General features: G+C 39.4%; 2 protein-coding genes across 3 annotated transcripts in view; one reads left to right on the top strand and one right to left on the bottom strand.

Moving 5' to 3' along the window:
- Positions 1-20012, bottom strand: part of rtn4rl1b (reticulon 4 receptor-like 1b) — a 195210-nt gene extending 175198 nt beyond the window's left edge. The window contains exons 1-2 of one of the 2 annotated variants that reach the window (XM_044120389.1): positions 19416-20012; positions 19064-19313 (exon numbers count right to left, since the gene is read on the bottom strand). In XM_044120389.1, the coding sequence (XP_043976324.1) occupies positions 19064-19076 (13 nt within the window). In that variant the 5' untranslated portion in view covers positions 19077-19313; positions 19416-20012. Of the gene's footprint in view, positions 1-19063 lie in introns of both variants that reach the window. The other variant, XM_044120388.1, reaches the window with a different exon arrangement.
- Positions 20013-20670: 658 nt separating this feature from the next.
- The window catches only part of dph1 (diphthamide biosynthesis 1), a 67112-nt gene continuing 65872 nt past the window's right edge, over positions 20671-21910 (top strand). Inside the window, exon 1 of the mRNA XM_044120387.1 lies at positions 20671-20794. Coding sequence (XP_043976322.1) covers positions 20743-20794 — 52 coding nt within the window. The 5' untranslated portion in view covers positions 20671-20742. The remainder of the gene's footprint in view (positions 20795-21910) is intronic.

Genomic DNA, 21910 nt, shown 5'->3' with positions numbered 1-21910 from the left:
AACATTGGAAACTCAAAAAAATCCCACCACTTTGTGACACTGTACATAACTGTTGACATTAAAACAAAGTGCAACACTTTTCAGTGTGGAAGTTGTTAAAGAAGGAAGGGTCTAAGTAAATTGTTTTTACAGCAATCCTGTAGTGTTTAAAAGATGAAGCAAAAAACTGTCTTGTCTAGTTTTGAGCCTCGGGGGTTTTGGTTTTCTTTTGTTTGCATTTGTCTTGAGCTGTACCATTTCCCTGCCCATTCCACTGCATGCTGATTTTCATGTTTATTATTATGAAAGTCAGTAACAGGAGTGTCCTCCTAACACAAGTCTTAAGAAATATGTATGTATTTCTCCTTTAATCCCACGTCGCAATAATACAAACCTTTCCCGACACAGACGTTTCTTTTCTCATCCTTGCTACCTAGATTTTTTATTAATCATCGTGCGCCCTTTCAGTGACATTGACCACCATGTTGTTTGTTGTATGTCACGACATAGTGACTCACACATAGACTCAGACCAGTAGAAGAGGGAGTAAATATCTTTTCATTGAGTAGAAAATTACAGAAGCATCACTCAGGAGTTTTTGACAACCTAAAACAAGAGGAGACCTAATCTGTCTTCCCATCATCAGTCATCACCGCCATCCTCTTTGTCTCGAGTGACATGAATATATCTCAAGGATATTACTACAAAACAGGCTGCATGTTTGTAGACTTTGAGCATGCAGTAAATGGGAGCATGCATATCCTGCCTATACTGGGACTTTGAATCTGTACTATTTGTCTTGCAGCTCGGAAACTTCCAAAGCAAAACTGCCAATAAACCTCCTAATTATGCTGTAACAGACATACGTCATGACAGGTGGCCAATAACAGATGAACAGATGAGCTGAACTAACAATTGGTTCAGTTCTAATTTTGTCAGATTTCTTCGTGGATGTCTAAGGGTGCATTCACACCAGTCTTGTCTAGTCCACTTCAATTGAAATCTAGTTTGTTTGCCTTGAAATTCTGGTTTGTTTGGGAAGATGTATATGCCCAATATACACACCAAAAAATACAGACCAAAGAAACAAACTTTGGTCCGTCTAAAACCTTTTTCTTGGTTCAGTTAAAGAGAACTCTGGTGCAGTTCCATTATGTGAACAGCAAGCCAACAGGACACAGCTCCAAAAGCAGGGAGTGTAGCACAGGGCATTCTGGGTAAATACTACAACCGCTAAAATCTGACGGCACTCCATTTTTGTGTAGGAGGAAGTTGCACTCAGTGTCTTCGTCAGAGATTTTTGTTGTTTCCGTCAGTGGTTCTTCAGTGTTATCTTTGTCTCAGATATTTTAGTGTTATGGATTAGTAAATATTAATATATGTTTCTTATTTGTTTTGTTCAAACATTTACAGTAGTAGTGGTTATGTTGGGCTTTTAATAATGCAGAGAAAGAGACAGAGGAGTAATAAGACACTTCAGTAGCAACATGAAAGCTAATATAGAAAAACATTTTATTTTATTGTTTTGAGCTGTCTGCCTCTATCTTCAATCAAATATGTAAGATTTGAAAGTGTTGACAACATTTTGGAAGCATTTGATACAGGGTAGGAATATTTCCAATGCATCAAATTTGCCGAGATGACTGCTTCAGCTAGCTATTTCAACAATGCTAGCATTGCTAACATTAGCTAACTTCTCTTTTACTGAGCTTTTGTTAAATCTCTAAACCTTTCAAACACTTTAATAGTTTTTCATCTGACTAATAAATGAACAAAAACATTACATGAGCCCTGCAAGGCTCATTGTATGTTTATCCACCTCAGCAATATAAACACAACTGAGTTTAGGTGAAGAAAATGAACAGCTGCTGTATCGTATGTGTACTTATGCACAACCACACTAATAGTAAAGTAAAAGAGTTCTAAGATGGTAAAATACAGGTTGTTACTTTAAATATTTTGAACATTGAATAAGGTTGCATTAAGTATTTTCAGCCACACAAAATCATTTATCTGTACTTTGAAATTAAGTTTGAAAGAAAGTACTTCAAATCAACTTTTAGTGCCACACTCTTTTGCTCCATATGTATCCTATTTAAATTGGTCCACATCTCAGACCTTAGTCCTCCTTTAATTTTGAAGATAGATATCCTGACGGGCCAGAGTGTCAATTATAATAAAAAGGAATACAGGTGGAGCCGAAACGGCAAAGTGCTTCTGTCACTCTCTTATGAACGCCCTTACAAAGTGTATTGCCACATAAAACATGTCCAAGCGTGCCACGGGAACAAAGTTCTCTGGTTATAATTTGCTATCATGAAGACTGAGATTGGGTAGCTATAAAACCCCTTTGTCTGGGAAGCGGCTCCAGAGGACGCTGCGCGCTGAGCTGCCTAACTCAGAACAATTGTTAACCTCCCTATCCATCACTGGAGGGAGAAGCCCTGACACAGAGAACCTGCTTCTTCCATTAGAGCCCTGACGGAGCCTAATTCCTGTTCTTGCATTTGCTCCGTCTTTCCGTGATCGTGTATCTCTTGGATACAACAATGGAGTCTTCGGCCTTTCTCTGCGCCAGTGAGTGTAAGTAGCTGTCTTTTCTGCAGTGCCAATTTTAATTTTTTTTTTTTTTCGTTTTTTTTTTGGATCCCCTTGATGCTTTCGTCTTTGAGGAATGAAGTCAAGCTCACGCTGGTAACAGTGTGAATTAGCAGACAAACACGCAGGGGGGAAAGAGGGAAGGGGGGAAAAAATATAATACCACCTCCTATTGTGGGCCTAAACACATGAGAACACTTCTGGTAATAAAGACTTGTAAATGAGCTTTATACACAGTGTGCTGTCTTTTCTGGGCTGTTGTTTTGCTCCTTTGAATAATTGACAAGGCCGTATTTGTGGAGACGGGGACAAATCTGCTGAGTTAAATGTCTCAGCCAGACAAATTTTTGGGTACCGAACGCCATCAATCCCTGCTGCATGGAATTGTTGCCACTGTGGCAGTTCATAAATCTTATGCAACCCCGGTTCGGTGATAAAACACGCCCGCGTTCCAACAGCAAACTGTGTTTATTGTTTCGTCGGGGAGCCGGCGCCAGATGACATCTACTATATTTCCCCCCCTCTATATTGCGTTCTGTTTCTAAAATACACTTTCACATCAAGCGGGGTCTCTACGTCGGGGACCGGGGACGTATTAAGCGCAAACGCTGAGGGCAATCTGGAGGCTCTTCCTGGCCATCTGGGGAATAAAGACACTTGTAGTTTAAGTAAGAGTTGGAGCTGTCAGAGGTGCACACATGGCCTTGACAGTGATCTTATACTGGGGTGTTGGGGCAGATCCGTGGCGGTGTTCCCTGTCAGACTGTGGCATCTCTGTGTTTCCGAGCCTCCCGTGGGAATTGAGCAGTGTGTGATTGAGGCTTTGACTAGGAGCTGCATCTGTGAGACACAGCATAGATGGTAGTGACTATCTATTAGTTTGACTTTTTTTTTTTTTGCCTCGCTCCTTGTCTCTTTTTTTGACTGCAGGCGAGGCAGGATAGAGCTCTTTCTCCTTCAAGGTCTCTTGCCAACCAGGCCAGATGGACGGAAACCTTAGAAGGGGAAAAAAAAGAGCTCCAAGCTTCCTCCTTTTTTCCCCTCACCAATAAAGTTTTAAGACAGAGAAGAAGCCTAATGTTCATACAAAGCAGCCTTTCCCTAAACCCACTGGATTCATTCCCCTTGGATTTTTGTCACATTTTCCCATGGCAGAACCACAGACGTTAAAAAAAATGCTATCAGGATTTTTATGTGAAAGGTTAAAACAATGCTTGCATTGTAGATGTGAGCAAATCTTTGCCTACATTCTGTTTTTGTCGGAGAAAAACTCCAACAGTGAAAAAGGAATGAAATTAAAATCACATGCAAATAAGCTTGTTCACGTCCCATCATCTTCCTACTGCTTCCTGTCGTCATCTTCGTCTTTTCCGTCAGCTTTACGTTGTTGAATACGTTTTCTTTCTCAGTGTCATATATATATATATATATATATATATATATATATATATTTTTCCCTCCTCATAATGGTCAAGAAATAAAGAGGGTCTGAGAGAGGAGATTGTGTCAAACGGAAACACGACTTCATAACCTGAGGGAGCAGATAAAAGGCTTTTGTTAGGATGCACAATAGAAATCTCACTAACTCAAGGTGGTTTGAATTCAAAACGAGCCTCTCTCGATTTCACCAGTTCTCCACACTGTTTCAGTTCCTTCATCTTTTAAGCACGGCACTCCCAGTGCAACCTCTTGCCAGAGAATGAAAAAGCCCTGCAACATCAATTAGGGCGGCTGGAGATGCAATGCAGCCAAAAAAAAGAAGTTATTTTAAACGTGCGCTATTTGTCAAAATCTACTTTATTTGAAAGCAGCATGAGCTCCGTACTCTTACGAGAATAGTGGAATAATTAAAAGCTTATCGCTCCCACACAAAACAGCACCTTGGATCCCTATTGTGAGTTTGATGGCCAGTATTTTTTTATGATGCAAGGTCTTAATGACTTGAATGGTTTTCACGAGTGAGAGCCAAGGCTGACGAACGATGTTTGAAAGAAAATACCTCTTCCAAAAAAAAAATTAAAAAAAAAAAATTTCAAGGACTTTAGTCGCGTTCGAGTCCCTGAAATACACAAGGAAGGGAGAGTGTGAGAGGTCCCCGTTCGTGCTCCAGAAATAGATTTCAATTTGATGAAGGTGGCTGCGAAACACAGCTGGATACTTTGCGCTCAGATTTAGGAAGATATGGAAAAAAAAAAAAAGAGAGGGAGAGAGTAAATTAAAACTCCTAATTCCTGCTCATTCTCATCCCCTTTATGTGAGTTTTACAAGGTCAAAACATGGTTGAATTGGTGTAAGTGACGAAAATTATTACCATCCTAAGACAATTGTCATGGATTTGCATATAAAAAGATTGGCGATGTGGAAGACCTTGGCCTATATTCTGTAATTACTAAACCTCCACCCGTCTCTCTTTCTCCCTCTCTCTGTCTTTCTCTCTGAGTTTTGTCTTTTATTTATTCATTACGCTCTTCTTCTTTGGATTCTATAGAAAATCCTCCTGCTATTCTCAAACCTTCGCATAATACAAGGCTGTTTCTTTAGATGTACAATACATGAAAACGATGGCGATTTTTACCGCATTCAGAGCCTCGCAAACGCATTCATACGAATTCAATTTGAATGTGTCTGACTGTGTGTGTTGTGCATAATGTCAAACGGTTCAGTTTTGTTGTAGTTTAATAGCACCTTCCTCAAAATGTTTGCTTTATCTATTACACTCTGTCCTCTGTCCTCATATTGTTCTGTCGGTTGTTGGTTTTTTTTTGGGCAAATTCATAGTGTCAAAAAACAGGGAAACAAGGCAGGACGTTACTTACTGAGAAAAAAACTAATCAAAATTCTTGTCATGATAAGAAGTTTTTTTTAAATAAATGGGAAACGATACGATTGATTCCCACGGTTGTGTCAGATTTACAGATCCTGACGAAAGTCGTAAGCTGCAACGCGTTGGCCTACGAATAAAGTTGGTTCTTTGTACTTTGTGGTACCGGAGTTTTTACCTTCTCATATTTGCAGTGGTGTTATATATTTCTATTATCAGACGATGGACTGACCGGCATTCTGTGAGATTATGAAAGCCTGGAACAGTGTTTTATAACCTCACTTTGAACTACTCTGAATCCTTACTGCTAACGCAGGATTTTACTGACATTAAGGCACACATAGTTGGACTCTTTTTAGCAGATAGAAGATTTCTAAAGACAGTACGGCTGGAGGATATGGCTGAAAAATTTATCACGATTATATGAGTCGATATTGATCATTACTGATTAGCTTTTTCTTATAAATATAAAATACAGCCAAACTGGTAGCAAGATCTTTCCTGTTTTATTCACACTTTCCTCCGAGTTGTTGCACTCATTTTCTCCTTTCACTCCATCCCATTGTTTTTTGTTATTTTATTTTTAAACAGTTATGAAGAGGTGTGGCAAAACATGAAACTGCTGCTGCGCCAGTTACTTAACAAGTTGTTGCTAGGTAACCCAAGAGTTAGTAAGTTAGTTGATGCCACTGATCTTAAGCATTCCCTCAGACGTATTTTCTATTGATATTAATCAAGTCTGTAACGCGATACGTATTGTTATTGATTTAATGCTCAGCTATAGAAGGCGGTTTACTGGGATTCCTCAGTGAGTAGCTGTCTGAAAGTTCTGGGTTCTATTCCAGCTTCAGCATGTCACACTTCAATGTGTGGAAGACTCTTGCCTACCGATCTGCCTTCGAGTGGCACCAGAGTAAAAGTGCAAAACACAAACACACTGGACACTTTTCAGATATGTTTGTGTAAAAATATAGAAGCCATTTTTCTTCCAATTAACCTAGAATCCCATAAAAATACATTGAAACTGGAGATTATAATGTAGTAAAATGTAAAAAAAAAAGAAAAAGAAAATTGTAGAGAGCACCGTAACGGAACATTCCAGATAAAAGCAAAGAATAGGAATAGCAAGAAAATTACTTCGATCACACCAGATGGGCTCAATCATTTACTCTGGTTTTATTTAGAAGACTTTGCCGATGCTACACCACAGAGTCCATAAAGGGAAAAATGAATTCCAGCGGATTGCAGCAAATTGCCAGTGCTCTGACTGTTCCCTAAGAGTCGACCGCAGCGGTGGCAGGAGCCTGGGCAGAGATGGCATTATCCGGAACAAAGTCAGGGCAGATATTACAAGAGGGGAGCTCAGATGTGACTGTGACAGTAGCCTGTCTCATTAACGCCGGGAATGACGAGGCCAGGTCTGGTGGAGCAGAAACCGAGGGCCGGAGAGATGATGGTTTTGTTTCTTTCAGTCATCTCGTTCCCATTAGACTGGTTTGAAAATTTGCCTCACAGTCCACACTGGAACTAATAAAATAGTAATAATTTATTAGTTCCATAAATAAATAAATAAAACATCTGTAAATGTGTAAACTCTGGAGGCTGAATTAGCCGTTGTTTTCACATTAACCACCCCGAGATAAAGAATCTCTGTCTGCGGTGTGGATGAAGAGTGGGGATAATCTGAGTAGTAATAAGCAATAAATCACTGTAGGAGTCAAGAGACGTTGCCTGTTGGAAATTACCCACCAACCACCTCACCGTCTGCGCTGCTGATTGTTTTAAAGTCTAACTTTGCATAGTTTGAAAATGATGCTACACGGTCTCAGAAACCTGGAATTTAAAAATTAATACGTCTATTAGAGGTGTGGGGAAAAAAAAGAATCACAATACGTAGACATGGGAATTCTTATTCTAAGTACTCAAAAAAATTAATTTAAAATATGCCATTGTCGTTCCAATTTGCATATCGCATTACACATCCACTCATATTGTGACATACGAACGCAAGTGGCATAGTTTTAGCTTCAGCTGATTAATTGGAATAATAGACAGCTAATTTAGTAATTGACTAATCTCTAACTAGAATATACAATCTCAAAAGAAACGCTATTAGCTGAAAGAACACATCTATGCCATGGTTTGTGAATATTTCTTTGAACGTCAGGCACCCAAACTTGCCTAATGGTAATTTAAGTAACAAAATTTTAAGCACAAACTTGTTTTCGTTTACATGAAAACTGAAGGAATTTGATACAGTATGGAACCTTTACTGAATTGCTTTAACACTAAAGGTTGTTCACAACGCCCTTTTCTCTCGTCAGTCACGTGATTTAAACAGAATCTCTAGAAAATCGGATTCAGAAGCGGAAAAATCAGAATGGTACTGCCAGACACTGAAAGATATGCATATCTTTGCTCTATGTCACTGTAATTCATCCGATTCCTGTTAAAATGATTTAAAAAATGAATCAAGGGGCATCGCGTGTCACGATGGTTACACCACATGCAAAAACCCAAAGACCTCGACAAGAACCATCTTGAGTTCAACTCCTGTCCACGGCTCCTTTCTCTCTCCCCCCTTCCTGTCAGATTACATCCAAATACAGAACAAAACAATTCCTAAAACAACAAAACAAGCAAATCAAAACAATAAAGGTTCTTAGTTTTGATCAATGTACTGAATATACAATATGAAAGAAAAACATGCTGATGTAGTACGTAATATTTGACTTGCTGATTGGGCTAATTTTGCCCTCTGGCACATTGACTGATACCTCTCTACTATAACTGCATTTCATTTTATTTTATTTTCCAGCCTTTTACCTTTTTGGAGGACATGCCACTTCATGTCCTCAATGCCACAAGGGCAGAAGCCCAGGTGCCGATGCAACTGAACTGCTGTTCTCAGCACACAAAGGCAATGTCGCCTGGGGAGGAAACCTCAAGACTGGTGGGGTAAGGACGGGGGCGGCTGTCACGGCAACAGGAGAGCACCTGGGATTACTGTCAACAGTCTCCTGGGCCGTCTTTGTCGTCCTCTCTGCCTCCCTAAAGAATCCATGGGATTCCAGTTGACATTGACCTTTAAACTCCAATTAGCCACTTAATCACAATTTAATTATTAATATCATAAAAACCAACAGGGCTTAGGTTGTTTGTCTCCTTCACCTCATTATCATCCACTAATGACCATCCTCGCATCTCATTTCCACAACAAAGGGGGAGAAAAATGTCATTTGCACAGAAAACAGGTGAATATGTTTCCTTTTTTTGTTGAAACTGCAATAGACATTTTTTTTTTATCTGTGCACTTTTTTGTTGTAATTTTTCACCCCTGTCTTTTATCACAAATACAGATGTTGCATTTTAGACTCACTGCACTGTATCCACATCCGAACTCTGACCCCTTCTGACCTGATTGATTGCGAAATGGTTGAAATGGAATGATGAAATGGTTCCCTGAAATAAACGCACAACTCGACGCTTGCTACACACACACACGCGCGCGCCCTCTCACGTGTGTACCTACTAATTATATGCCATCTTCTGTTTGATCAAAAAGTGCCACTGCGTCCCACAGAAACACTCCTGTGTATTGTGTGCTGAATAAATGGCTTTTGGGGTATCAAGAATCTCCTTCGGCTAAATGAGACATTTTGAATTCACTGACAGAGGCCGAGATACACTGTCTGGCTGTCTAATAAATGTGACTCAGCTACCCTATGATTGTTTCTCTGTCAATTATCTTAGACTCTGTGTTTTCTAGGACAGATCTCCAGAATACCAATCGGTCACTTTACTTTAGTGCGTTTTTTTTTTTTTCCCCTTCTCCATTCTACTGCGTCAAAACTCCAGCTTTCAAAACAGAAACTAGCAAAAATTTTAAAAAAGCAAGCACAATTTTTCTTGTCTTTTTTTTTTTTTTTTTTTTTTCTGATGCCCATGTTCTTCACCTCCATGCATCTACTTGATGTTTTGATTACCATTTTTAACAGAGGGGTGGAAGGTGCTTTAAGATTTGCACTTCTAAACAAGTGTCAGACGAGAGTAGAAACGTCGACTCTGCGCTCAGACTTTCTATTTTTCAGGCGGCTTAGAAAGATTTAAAGGGATCACTTTGAGGTTTATATTTTTTTGCTCCCCTCTACATTATCCTCTTCGCCTCTTTTCAAACCTCCTCTCTCTCTCCCTTTCTCTCTCACTCTCGCTCTCACATAAAACCCGAGTTAACGCCGGAAAGTACGACGGTGCGGAGCTGACATGGAGTGATGGCACATTCCGAGGCTCTGAGAGGATTAGTCCTGCGATAAAATGAGCAAGGAATCTTCTTTTTCTTTTTTTTTCCAAACACAAGTCTCTCTTGGCCTTTGTGATTGCTCAAAGTTTATTATAAGCAGTAACAAATTTGTGTCAATATTTCAAATTGTCATGTCTGTTGGGAACTAGAGCTGATTAATCACGATTAATCACAATCGTGATAATCAACTAATTGATTAGTCAATTGAATGATCATGATTAATCGATTAATTGGAATAATCGGCAACTAATTTAGTAATGGATTAATCATAAACTGGAGTATACAGTCTCAAAAAAAAGGCAATTTGATGAAATACCAATATATTTGGACCAGTAATTAAGCCAAAACTCTACAAATATATACATTTTGAATTGAAATAAAACAAAAAACAATGTAAGTAGGTTTTATCCACAACTCAAATGGCATAGTTTTAGCTTCAGGTGATGAATTGGAATAATAAGCAACTAATTTAGTAGTCGATTAATCTCTAACTGGTTTATACAGACTCAAAAAAAAGACCGTTTGCTGAAATAACTACGTATTTTGACCAGTAATTAAGCTAAAAATCTATAAAAAACATGTACATTTTACATTCAAGATTAAACACACATAAGTGGAATAGTCTTATCTTCAGCTGGTTCAAATTATGTAATAATAATCATAAAAAAATCTCCAGTGTTTAGCACCTTTTGTTATCCAATTATTAATCTGTCAAGCAACAAAAAAAAAATCCACAGATTTTTGATGTGATTATTGGTGTGAAGTCGAGCAGAAAAGGCTGAGCTTTTCATGTTGAACTGAAAGGAAAGCTGCGTTACTGTATTTTGGGCAAAAATGTTTATTTCCTTACTTAAAAAAGGAACTGATTTGTTGTAGTTGCATTTTTTAAATCTATTTCTAACATCGTACAGCAAAAGACTTACGTGATTAAATGAAAAATCTCCTGAAAAAGCCAATTTTTAAAATCAGATTAATCGATTAATCGTCTGAATAACTGATTACTTAAATAATCGCTAGTTTCAGCCCAACTAATGGCGCCGTCTGACTCCATTGTGGAAACATACATATGTCAGCTGCAAAAACTTGCATACAGATTTTCCTTTGGAGCACTTTGTGTTTATGAGTCACACCATCCTTGTGTGAGAATCTCTTTTTAAAAAATCAAGCTTGAGGCTCGCTTCTTTTCCAGGGCCACAGGTGTATTTCCTGTGGTGTATTTGCTCTGTTGAAACCTTTAATGATAAACCCTCCAAATACTTGAAAAATATGCAAGAAATCTTCTATTCCTGTAGTTAATGCATCAATTCACAGCTACTTTCGAAACTGTTCTAACCGCCACGAGTAATTATCTTTGCATTGTCCTTAATCTGCACAGCTCAAAGGTTAGGGGACACAGTGACTTGTTTTTGTATTGTGTACATTTAAATAATACGTATACTATGCGAGATTTATTTGCACTAATTACTAGTCATACATTTGCTGATCTGAATGCACATAGTTGCGAACATAAGGCTTTAATAATCTGGAGAGTAATTACAGTTTTCTTTGTTCCCTCGGAGCTCCATTCCATTAAAGTGAGCCCATTAAAATATTTTAGAGCACGCGTTTACAAATTCACTATTATCTTGGAAACCTGACACTTGCACAAAGCAAACATGTCTACATGCATGTGTGTGTGTGTGTGTGTGTGTGCGCATACTAATGGTCATTCACACTGATTTAGTGAGGATTTTTTTTTCTTATTTGCGTTTCACCTGCCAATCACTGATGAGTGCTGATGATGGGATCATTTTTCAATTCCAGTCTCTGTCCGATTGATTTCCAGGTCGCTGTATTAATCTCCTTTTAGCAGAGTTTTCACTTTTTGGAGCATGTGATACTTCTAGGGCTCAATACCACAAAGGAAGAAAGTTATGTGTAATATGTAAAAACCCTTAGTTACTAATTAATTCATATTATGTAAATAACTGACTCAGATCAGTAAGTTATGCTTAGTTTTTGAAAAATTGATCAAAATGACCAGAAATCTGTAATTGCAAATCTATAACTCTGTTTTTTTGTTGTTGTTTGTTTAAACATTCTCTACTTTAAATGATATTATAATGTTATTCCCACATCAAAAACACACTTTTAATGTTCCTTTTATTCTTTCATGCATGTTTGATAAATTGTTGAATCTGTCATGGCAGCCATTCACCTGTGAGAAACACCTGGGTGGGCCTAGCTCCGCCTTCAAGCTCCTCAGAGCTGCAGTTTCCAAGACTCTGCTTCAGAAAGCAATTCTCCCCCTCAGCTCCTTCAGACTAGCCATTAGCAATTAGCGAACAGTTGTAGGAAAAACCTATCTGCTGAGCTCATTGTATGAGCTACTTCTCAGTGAAATTGGTAAAATTGTTGTGATGACTTTTTGAAGGCAAAGTTTCAAAAAGATCAGGTGTTTCTTAAAGAGACAGAAGCCCAATTTCAAGGTGTCAAATTACAAAGTCAGATTTATTTTATGTCATATTTGATGGACAGGACTTTTATAACAACTGAATGTAACATAGTTTATTTTGGGGGTTTTTACGATAAAATGGCACTCTGTGCCTGGAAATCACATAATACTCCCCACTTTAATAGTCGTTTAACTTTTTACAAGCTAAAAAACCTTCAATAAATATAATTTCTTTCTTTCTTTCATATGCAATCTAATTGAAAGTTCTGAAACAACAAATGTATTTAACTAGTGAGATATTCGACATTTAAGGATCAATTTAAATGATCTTCTCATAGTAGCATTGAGTCAGTTTCTGCAGAATCCAGACTAGAAAGCACTCTGGCTGCTGAAAGATTTCTTTTTTTTAATTTTTCTTTTTGCTTTCAGAGTCTAATGCAACCCCGTTCTCTGTGTTCTCTGGTGAAATTCCTCTTTAAGTAGCATCAAAAGTGGGATATAAGCAGTTTCTGTTTGGAAAAAGCATCACAATGCAATAATGATGTAAGTGAATAAAAGACAGAGGTGGGTTCATGTCGACGGAGATATTGCTAAGCACGTTTTTTAAGACTTCGCAAGCTGATTTTTTCTTCTTCTTTTTTTTTTTTTTTTTGAGCTGTACTGGAATGAACAGAAACCTGCCCCTGTGGGGATAGAAAGATGTATGACTGCCAGGTCAATGGAGCTTAGTTTATGGGTCAAAACAGGAGGTGGGGGGGAGACAACAATAACAACAAAAAAAGAACCAATCCAAGCAATAAATGCAACTAAATGTTGCTTTTCAGCTCATAAATCAAATACCTGTCTTTTCAAGTCACCATGTACATATGGTGTGTCTTAGCAAGGGGGGAAAAAAGACTCAGCTGAGCCCCTTATACAATAATCCTGAATAACATGTAGCTGCAATTACAGCACGACACACCATACTAAATTCAGTGGACATCTTGTCCTTTCCGTCTGAAAGCTGCTCTGACAGATCATCCCTTGTGCCCAGTCTGTGGCTGACTGGTTTTGAGAAAAAAAAAAAAAAAGAAAGAAAAAAAATAGAGATAGAGAGAAAGAGGGAGCGGGAGATTGTGAAAGAAACAGAGACGGAGCTGACATGTGCGCTCGCACGGCTACATAAATATAGATCTGTACACCCAGATGTAGAATCACTCAAAATGCTCAAAGTGACTGAGAGGAAAGTCTCGCGTAAGCAGTGCATGTTCAAACAATTTTATTTTTTTTGTCTTTATAGATCATATCGTGATTTAAGAGTGTAAAAAAATGGTAGAGTGTTACAAAACCTGCATGTTGTACTTCATTAAAAAATAAATAAATAAATAAACGGGAGAGAAGGAGGCGCCTAGGCCTAGGAAGGAAGAAGGAAGGTTGCTGCGGCCCGACTCTCTCCTCGTATGTGTTTGTGAATGGCGGATCTGTTCACAGCGGCTGCTGCTCATGATGCATCATCCTGGCTCCCCATAAGATGTGTTATTTCAGGTGCAAAAAAATTCAAATTCACCAGAGAACTTTCTCCGCTGTTCCTGCCAACGCTGACGCATCCCTGCCTCTCTGTTGTAGACTCAGACTCGTTGGCATACAGAACACATTTTGGCAGAGCGGTGGAAAAACCAAGCGCTTTGAATACGCTGCTTTTGAATTAAGAGATTCATAGTTGTCTTGGATTGCGCGTGGGGTTGGGGAGGGCTTTGTGGGGGATGAAACAGCTGATTTACATACAAAAAACCCCCCAAAAACTTGGTCTGAGCAGGGATGAGGCATGCAAATTGGATCCCCACCTGTCTGTTCTCTATTTACTAATCAACGCGCCAGTAAATGTGTGCGTTGTGAGATAATCTCAGCCGATGATCACTTATTATCCTTTCTGTGTCTGGAAAGATCGTATTGTGCTCGGTTGACTTCCGAAGAAAATGCAGAAAGTGAGTCTCGTTTACTCCCCACCTCTTCCACCCACAACCACCACCGGAAAAAAAACAAAAAAAACATCTTTAGGATAAAAATGGTATTAGCAGCATTTTGCTTCTATGCACCACAACTTCCAGAAAACTGCAAAACAGCTGAAACACTGAGCTCCTCTGAATCGAGGCTGAAAACTCACCTGTTCAAAATGACTTTGGGACCATAATAAGTAGAACATTAACCAATATATTTGATGTGTGTTAATGATTTTGATGATGGCCCTCAACAAAATGTAATGTTTGTTACTGGTTTCTCATTCAGTGACTGTAAATTGTTTTTATGACATTTTAAATTTGTGTTTTTATGACATAAAGCACTTTGAACCGCCTAGTTTCTGAAACGTGCTATACAAATAAACTTTGTACAAAGACTGATTGATTGATTGATTGATTGACAGTATTGAGTTATGTTTGAAGAACCACTAACATTTTCCATCATAAAGAGTAAATTGTGAGAGACGGTGCCCAGTGAAGCTGTAAGTAGCAGGAAATAATCCAGCACTCCTCCTTCCTTACACGTTGCTGCTCACTGCTGTTCAGCTGGCTGACCTGATTGTGTTTCTATGCAGACGAAGTCGCCTGTAAAACGCCACGTAGTTACAGCAGCAGCTTCATTTTGGGCTCTATCATAAGATTCCCAGGACTATTGGAGGATGAAGCAGAGAGCTATCCAGCACTTAGCGGAGAGGAATAAACCACAACGTATGATGATGTAACGCAAGGATTCAAAATTGTTTGACAGCATAAATTTCAGCTGTACATCACTTCCTCTCATTGACTCACTTTATTGTTTTCTCTCAATCATTTGGCAATTCTTGCCCACATTTTGATGCACGGTGCAAGTGGCGCTCATCGAACAGGAAATGGGTCAGAGTGTTTTCTTAAAGGGGCGGTGTTGTGTATTTTCCTGGCGCATGGTTCATATTTTATAAGACAATTAAATAAATATGGTACCTTAAGTTGCTATGAAAATGCTGCATATGTCAAACATAGCGTTTGACATTGTAATTTGACACCCAGATATTTGGCCGCTGTCTCTTTAAGAAGCTCCTACTCTTTCTGACGCGCCACCGTCAACATGTAATTTTAACAGTGCTTCTTCTTTATGCCGTTTACAAGTGTTCTTAGGACTGAGCAGTTGTTAGCATAATGAGCTCAGCAGATGAGTAGTTCCACCAGGTGTTTGCTAATTGCTGCAGCTGCTAGTCTGGAGGAGCTGAGAGGGGAAAGTGGGTGGGTGTGACACCCACTTTTGCCCACACCAGGCTGGCAAACTGCTTGAAATTAAAACTCAATCAAAACATATTCACATCTTTGCATAAAAATATTAAATATCTGATTTTGTTTTGGTTTATTAATATTTAGTTTTCTATGTTCAGGTCTGCTGTTGAAAATGTTTCCAATCATTAAAACTTCTTATAGTCAATTTGTGGAAATCAAAAGGAGCCCCACCCATCACTCCTACTAAGGTAATCCTGTTTTAAAAGTATTTCTGAGAAGCTGCTTTGCAAGTTGTTTATAAATTAAACCAGTTAGATCATTTTTTATGTTGAGATTTTGTATATTTTTGTAATTGCTAATACCCGGATACTGTGAAACTGTGGTATTTTTCATACTTCCCTTGCCTCGTATGAAGTTTTGACAAAGCAGCACTATAACCTCTCTGAGGTGTCGTTGCTTTAAGCAGTCATCACTAAGGTGTACTTCATCTCAGCTGTTTGAACAACAATAATCAATCTCATGGCAGTGAGGGAAAAAAACCCCATCATGTTTTCCTCGCCCTGCAGGCACTCGGCAAAAACAAACACAATCCAAACAGAAGAGTTTCTGTCACCAGAGACCCTGAATAAATACAAACACTATAGTTCATGGGTACTTTAAGTCGAACTACGCTGAAGATGTGTCTTGCAGCCTTGCAAAGGTAATTACGCCAGTTTACCGGATTTTGTTTTTTTTTTTTTTTTTACATTTTGTCGACCGTGAACTTTACTCGATTTTGTTTTGATCGAAGGTGAGAGCTCAGCACAAGGTAGTGCCTGTCTGTGAAGTGAAAGGGAAATGAAGCAAATTCTTAATTTTGTTTTGCAAATGAAAATCCAAAAAGTGTGTCGTGAGTGCAGAAAGTGTTCAGGCCCCTTTAGGCTTGATACCATCCATCCATCCATCCATCCATCCATTCATCCATCCATCCATCCATCCATCCATCCATCCATCCATCCATCCATCCATCCATCCATCCATCCTTCCATCCATCCATCCTTCCATTTTCTTCCGCTTATCCGGTGTTGGGTCGCGGTCCTGATACCACAAAGTAAAACCAAATGCCTTCAGATGTCTAATTATTAAAAAAAGAGACCACTTGTGATGGTCCCTGAGGGTTTGGCAAAAAACATTTGAGAACAAACGGCATCATGAAGACCAAAAGACACACCAGACAGATCAGGAATAAATTTGTGGAGAGATATAAAGCAGGGTTAAGTTATAAAACAATATAACAATCTTTGAACATCTCACAGTTGACCACCAGCACTGATTAATCCATCATCCAAAAAATGAAAAGCCTGTGCATGCTAATCAAGACATTGCTGCCCACCTATACCAACAGGTAAGTTTGCCAATGAGTTGCAGAGAAGCAGATCCTAATAACTCTAGAAAAGCTTTAGAGGTCCACAGCTCAGATGGAAGAATCTGCTAATAAGCTATAAGCTATTAGTTATGGACTCCACAAGTATGCTCTTTATGGGTGAGTGGTTTGAAGAAAGCCATTGCTTAAAGAAAGGGATAAGGAGTTCCATTTGCAGAGTGAAAGCCAGCAAACATGCAAGGGTGAATTCACACCCGCCCTGTTTGGTCCGCTTTAATCAAACTCTGGTTTGTTTGCCTAGAAAGTCCGGTTCGTTTTGGGAGGTATGTGTAATCAAACTCTGAAGCGGACCAAGCAAAAGCAAACTGTGGTTCGACCTTAAAAACATCGGTCTCAATTCAGTTGAAGTGAACTCCGGCGCGGTTCGAATGCGTACATGAATGCCAAGTGGAGAAACCGCTCCAAAGGCAGGAAGCAGGCTATATATCGCAGGGTATTCTGGGTAAATACTTCCAAAACATAAGAGTGAGTCTTGCGCACATATGTTCTCTTGTCTTTTACCAAAACCAAAAGAAATCCTACGAGCGCTGATACATTTTTGCTTACATTTTGAGAAGAAGGAAGTTGTGCTCAGTGTCTTCTTCAGAGGTTTTCTCGTTGTTTTATTCAGTGGTTCTCGGTGCGACGCCATCACAGGCGAGGGGGAGAACAGAATTTTCAGAGTTTGGATCATTTGACACATTGGGGTGTGAAACCAAACCACACTGGCTGAAAACGTAACAAATGTTGCAATTCTAGACCCCAATCTTACCGAGTCTACTGAACGATCAAATGTGAAAACACCCTAAGAATGTTCTGTGGTCTGATTGAGAGCAAAATGTTATTGTTTTTTTTTTGTTTTTTTTGGTTATTCAAAGTGGACTGGGAAAACTGACACATACCCTCCGTGTGGTGAAAAGTGATGGCAGTATCATGCTGTGGAGATGCTTTTTTTTTTTTCAACAGGGTTCTAGAAAACAGATCAATCCTGGAGGAAAATCTGTTCAAGGCTGCAAAACTACTTTAAACTGTGATGGACATTTGTCTTCCAAACATGTTTATGTATTCGTCCAGACTTGAATCCAATGGAGAACCTATAGGTAGACTTGAAAATCGCTCTTTGCTTAAGCTCTCCATCAAATCTGACTGAACTTCTGCTATTTTCCAAAAAAGAATGGGCAAACGTTTCAGCGTCTGACGATACTCAAATTTCTTGCAGCTGTAATGGACTTAGAGAGTCTAAACACAAGGGTATGCCACACTTTTCTCATTTTAACTAGTAAGATCCAGTAAAAAAAAAGAAAAAAAAGAAAAGGGTGCATCACACACTCAATCACATACAAACATGTTCAGGTTTAGTAGTTTCAAAGCACTTTAAGAGGCATTTCTGATGGTTTTACTGATGTATGCACCTTTAATCTCATATGTATTTAATAAAAAAACAAAAAACAAAGGCGCAGGTGACGCTGCATGTTCAGCATTCAACGCAGTGGCTGCTGAAGTGGATTCTTGATATCTCCAGGTTTTCACCCCCACCCCCAGACCTCCCCTCGCCCTAGGGGTATCAAGAAGACGCAGGAAAAATGAGAAACAGTTTAATTTCGGTATTATTTCAACCCCCTAATAATTGCGCAGTGGGGGCATGTAGTACTGTAATTCATTCTCATTAGAGCTTTTTTACTCTTCCTACTGTGGAGATAGTTATGCTGCTCATATGGCCAATTAAAGCACAGAATGAAAGAGATACTTCTTGGGATAAAAGAAAAAGCCATCAAGTAAGAGTGGGGTCTCGTGTGAATCTATCCGGGGGATATGGATATTAAAAGTTATTATTTTTTCATGGGGTGTGGGGGCGGGGGGTGATCTGCAATTGTCCCCCGCCAGACAGAGTAGAACACGCTGGCTGAAATAGCTTTGTGACCCGTGCATAACTCATAAACTGCAGTGCGGCATCAGTTGTATTAATATCACACAGTGCATCCCAGTGTATCCTCGCGCAGATGAATATTTAATTCCCACAGACCTACGGAGCCTGTTGTGCAAATTGGAGACGCGCCTCAAATGGCGCAACGTTCGTAACGACACAATCTGCAGGGCACGGCGGTGCCTCATGATGAACGGGTCTTAATTTTAAACATCTGGTTGTGACCGGGAGGAGCGCAAGCAGTGGACGCATTACACCAAGACAGAACACGCAGAGAGGAGGGTGGCTGTGGGTGTGTGTGTGTGTGTGTATATGGAGGAGAACTCATCTCAACACCCTGCAGGGGGAGAGACTGAATCTGGAGCAAAACTTGAGACTTACCCCGTTTGAACATTTTGCAGGTCTGTGTCTGTATATGCGCTATTTGGTCCTGCGTCCTGCGCGTCTCATCGAGTCGTATATTCCAGGCTTTTGAAACTTGCGCCTTTCACTTTTTGGAGTCGATCGGAAGCGGATTCCCCGGAGGAGGGGGTGGACTGGTTGGTGGTGGGTCTGGTCAGGTGTAAGAATGTCCGGCTGTCACTCCTCTGGTTCTCCGTGCGCTCCCGTGGATTCGGCACGGAGCCGCAGACTGCCGTGGGGGGGTTTGACCAAAAAGAAAAAACAAAAAAACAATAAGCTCCTTTCTTCTGAAATAAAATAAAAATAAAAATGAAATAAAAGTCCGACACACCTCACTGGGAGGTTGCAAACGAGGGGACAGACAGACAGTTGCTGTGAAACCGGTGCAGATAAATCGGTTCTCCCAAGTCCAGTGTGTCAGGACGCACAGCAGAACCCCCCTCGCCCAGCCAACTCCTTCCAGACCCGAATGACCGCACAGGCTTGCAGATCAGTTTCTTTGGTCAAGTGAGACCCCAGCACCACCACCACTAACAAAATCCAAACAAAACAAGCTGTTAAATGTCAGACGGCCATGCCCCGTATTTTCATCCAAAATCGCATCACAGTCGTCCGAACCTGTAATTACCATAAATTATTTGGATTCACATCCCGCCTCTGATGTCAGATTACGAGCGCATGACTCCTTAGAAATCATCCCTATTGATGTGGACTTTGATTCCGTCGCTTTTCTCAAAAGATCCCGCTCCTTTTCCCGGCTCTCACCTCTGCTTACATTTCTGACACCTTATCTGGGAAGATCTCTCGTCGGTCTCCAACTATGGATCAGATCGCTGCGCGCCTAGGGAGGAAGGGAAGAGTGATACCGCCTCAGCCCCTCCACAGGGCAGCGCGCTGCTCCATCCCTCTTCACTGCCAAGAGTCCCTGTCTGCACCAGCCTGGGACGCATATTATCTGACCCTGGAGGTCCGCCTGACACATCTGAGATGGAAAATAAATAAATAAATAAATTCATTAACAATAAAAAAACCCCTAATATTTTATGTATAGTTTACTGTATATAATTTTATTTAGTATTTGTTGGATAATGTTTCACTTTGATTTTTCGTCCAATTGATTTGTATTTTTTTTTTTATTTTTTTTTTTTGGAGGGGGGGTCGTTAATTGCACTGCGTCGTTAATTTAAAAAAAAAAATACTTAGGGTAATGCTAGGAAGGAAGCATTACCTTATTGGGGGTATTTCGTAACAATTACAACGGAATAAAAATGTGCTGTTTTTTAAAATAAAGTTGAAAAATTTCTGGGCAAAAGTATATCAGCTACAATCTTTGTATTGTACTTTTATCGCACGCTATGTTGCTTTCTTTATTTGTTTCATGTCCCTTTTATACTTCATAAAAATGTTATTGCCTTTCAAAACATTTTCTTGTGTGTGTTTTCGGTTTTGTGAGGCCGAACAGTTCTAGTTAAACATCGTATCAGACGATTACACGTAACTGGACGTAGAAGAACGTAACTTGTATTCTGGTATTCTCCTCCCGTCCCGCCGCTGTGCCATCGATGAGTTCGGTGCTCATCTTATCGCGCCTTTCCTCCTCAAGCGATTGGCTTCGCCTTTCTGTCGCTCACGTGCTTCTTGTTTGGAAGAGAGCAAACATGGCTGCGCCCGCAACAGAAGTGGAGATAGTTCCTGTCAAAAAGCCCACAGGTAAAGGAAACACGTCGCTAATGAAACATGTCATTTGTCCTGTGGTTTCATGTTCGTTCAGTATTTTATTAACAGTGTGAGTCAGATACAGTTTTACCGGCTTTCTTGCAAGGTCTAGTAGGAGAGATAACGTGATGCTTTAAATGTCTCTAATTCAGACAACACGTCGTTGAATGTCACAGCTGATTCATTTTAAGTAAATTACAACAGTTCTCTTATAGCGCATGCTTTCTGTCTTTAGTTTTAAACCTGTCATGTTTCATGAGCAAATAAACTCAAGAGTTTTCTATTAGGAAAACGTGCTGAAATTAGTCTGCTTTTTAAGCAAATATTAATATGGAAAGCCGTCAGTAAGTACAATTACTGCAAAAGCGATACCGCGTCTGAAAATGCTTTACACTATTTTCCTCATTCAAAGGCTTTCCACTTTAAATTGTGGTTCCTTTTTGAATTACTTAAAATAATACAAAATAATTCTCATAATATTTGAGTAGACTGCCTCTACTTTTTTCAAAATTAAAAGTAGACTGTGTTCGCTTAAAACCTTATAAAGAAAGTGCTAAGGAAATGGGCTGGTTGTCTGTTGTAGTTTCAAGAGAAGTACTGGTTTTGAGTAAATTAGTTTTTCTTTAAAAAGGTCATCTTGAGATAAAAACAAAGGAAGAAGAAATTAGCTAATTTAACTTTTTAAGCATAGCTTAACCTCTTCTGTTGTTCTGGGATGGGAAAAATAGGCAAGCGTTTAACAAAATATCCATCTCAGCAAGTATTTTATTGCTCTTATTGACCACTGTAGACTGTGAAGATACAAAATGCATGTTTCAAAGAGTAAGATGAGCAGTCATATTTTTCACTGTGTTGGGCAGGCTTTTACTAAAAACTAAACTTGAGAACAGTTTTAGTGTATAGATGACTGTAACTCGTCATCTAAAAAATGGAGCAATCTTCTTGACAATGTCTCCAAATGTGTCACTCGACTCTTCACTGGAAACGTGAGCATGTAGCCACAGTTCCAGCTCCTCTGCATTGGCTGCCAGTTTCTTACCGGATATTATTTTTTAAAAATTCTTTTATCGTTTCTTTTTTTATTTCTTTTAAAAGTTATGAATGGCCTAG

This window comes from Gambusia affinis, linkage group LG06, assembly GCF_019740435.1.
Source record: "Gambusia affinis linkage group LG06, SWU_Gaff_1.0, whole genome shotgun sequence".
Taxonomy (NCBI): domain Eukaryota; kingdom Metazoa; phylum Chordata; class Actinopteri; order Cyprinodontiformes; family Poeciliidae; genus Gambusia; species Gambusia affinis.
Note: the sequence above shows the minus strand (reverse complement) of the source record. Positions and strands in the feature narration are given on the sequence as shown.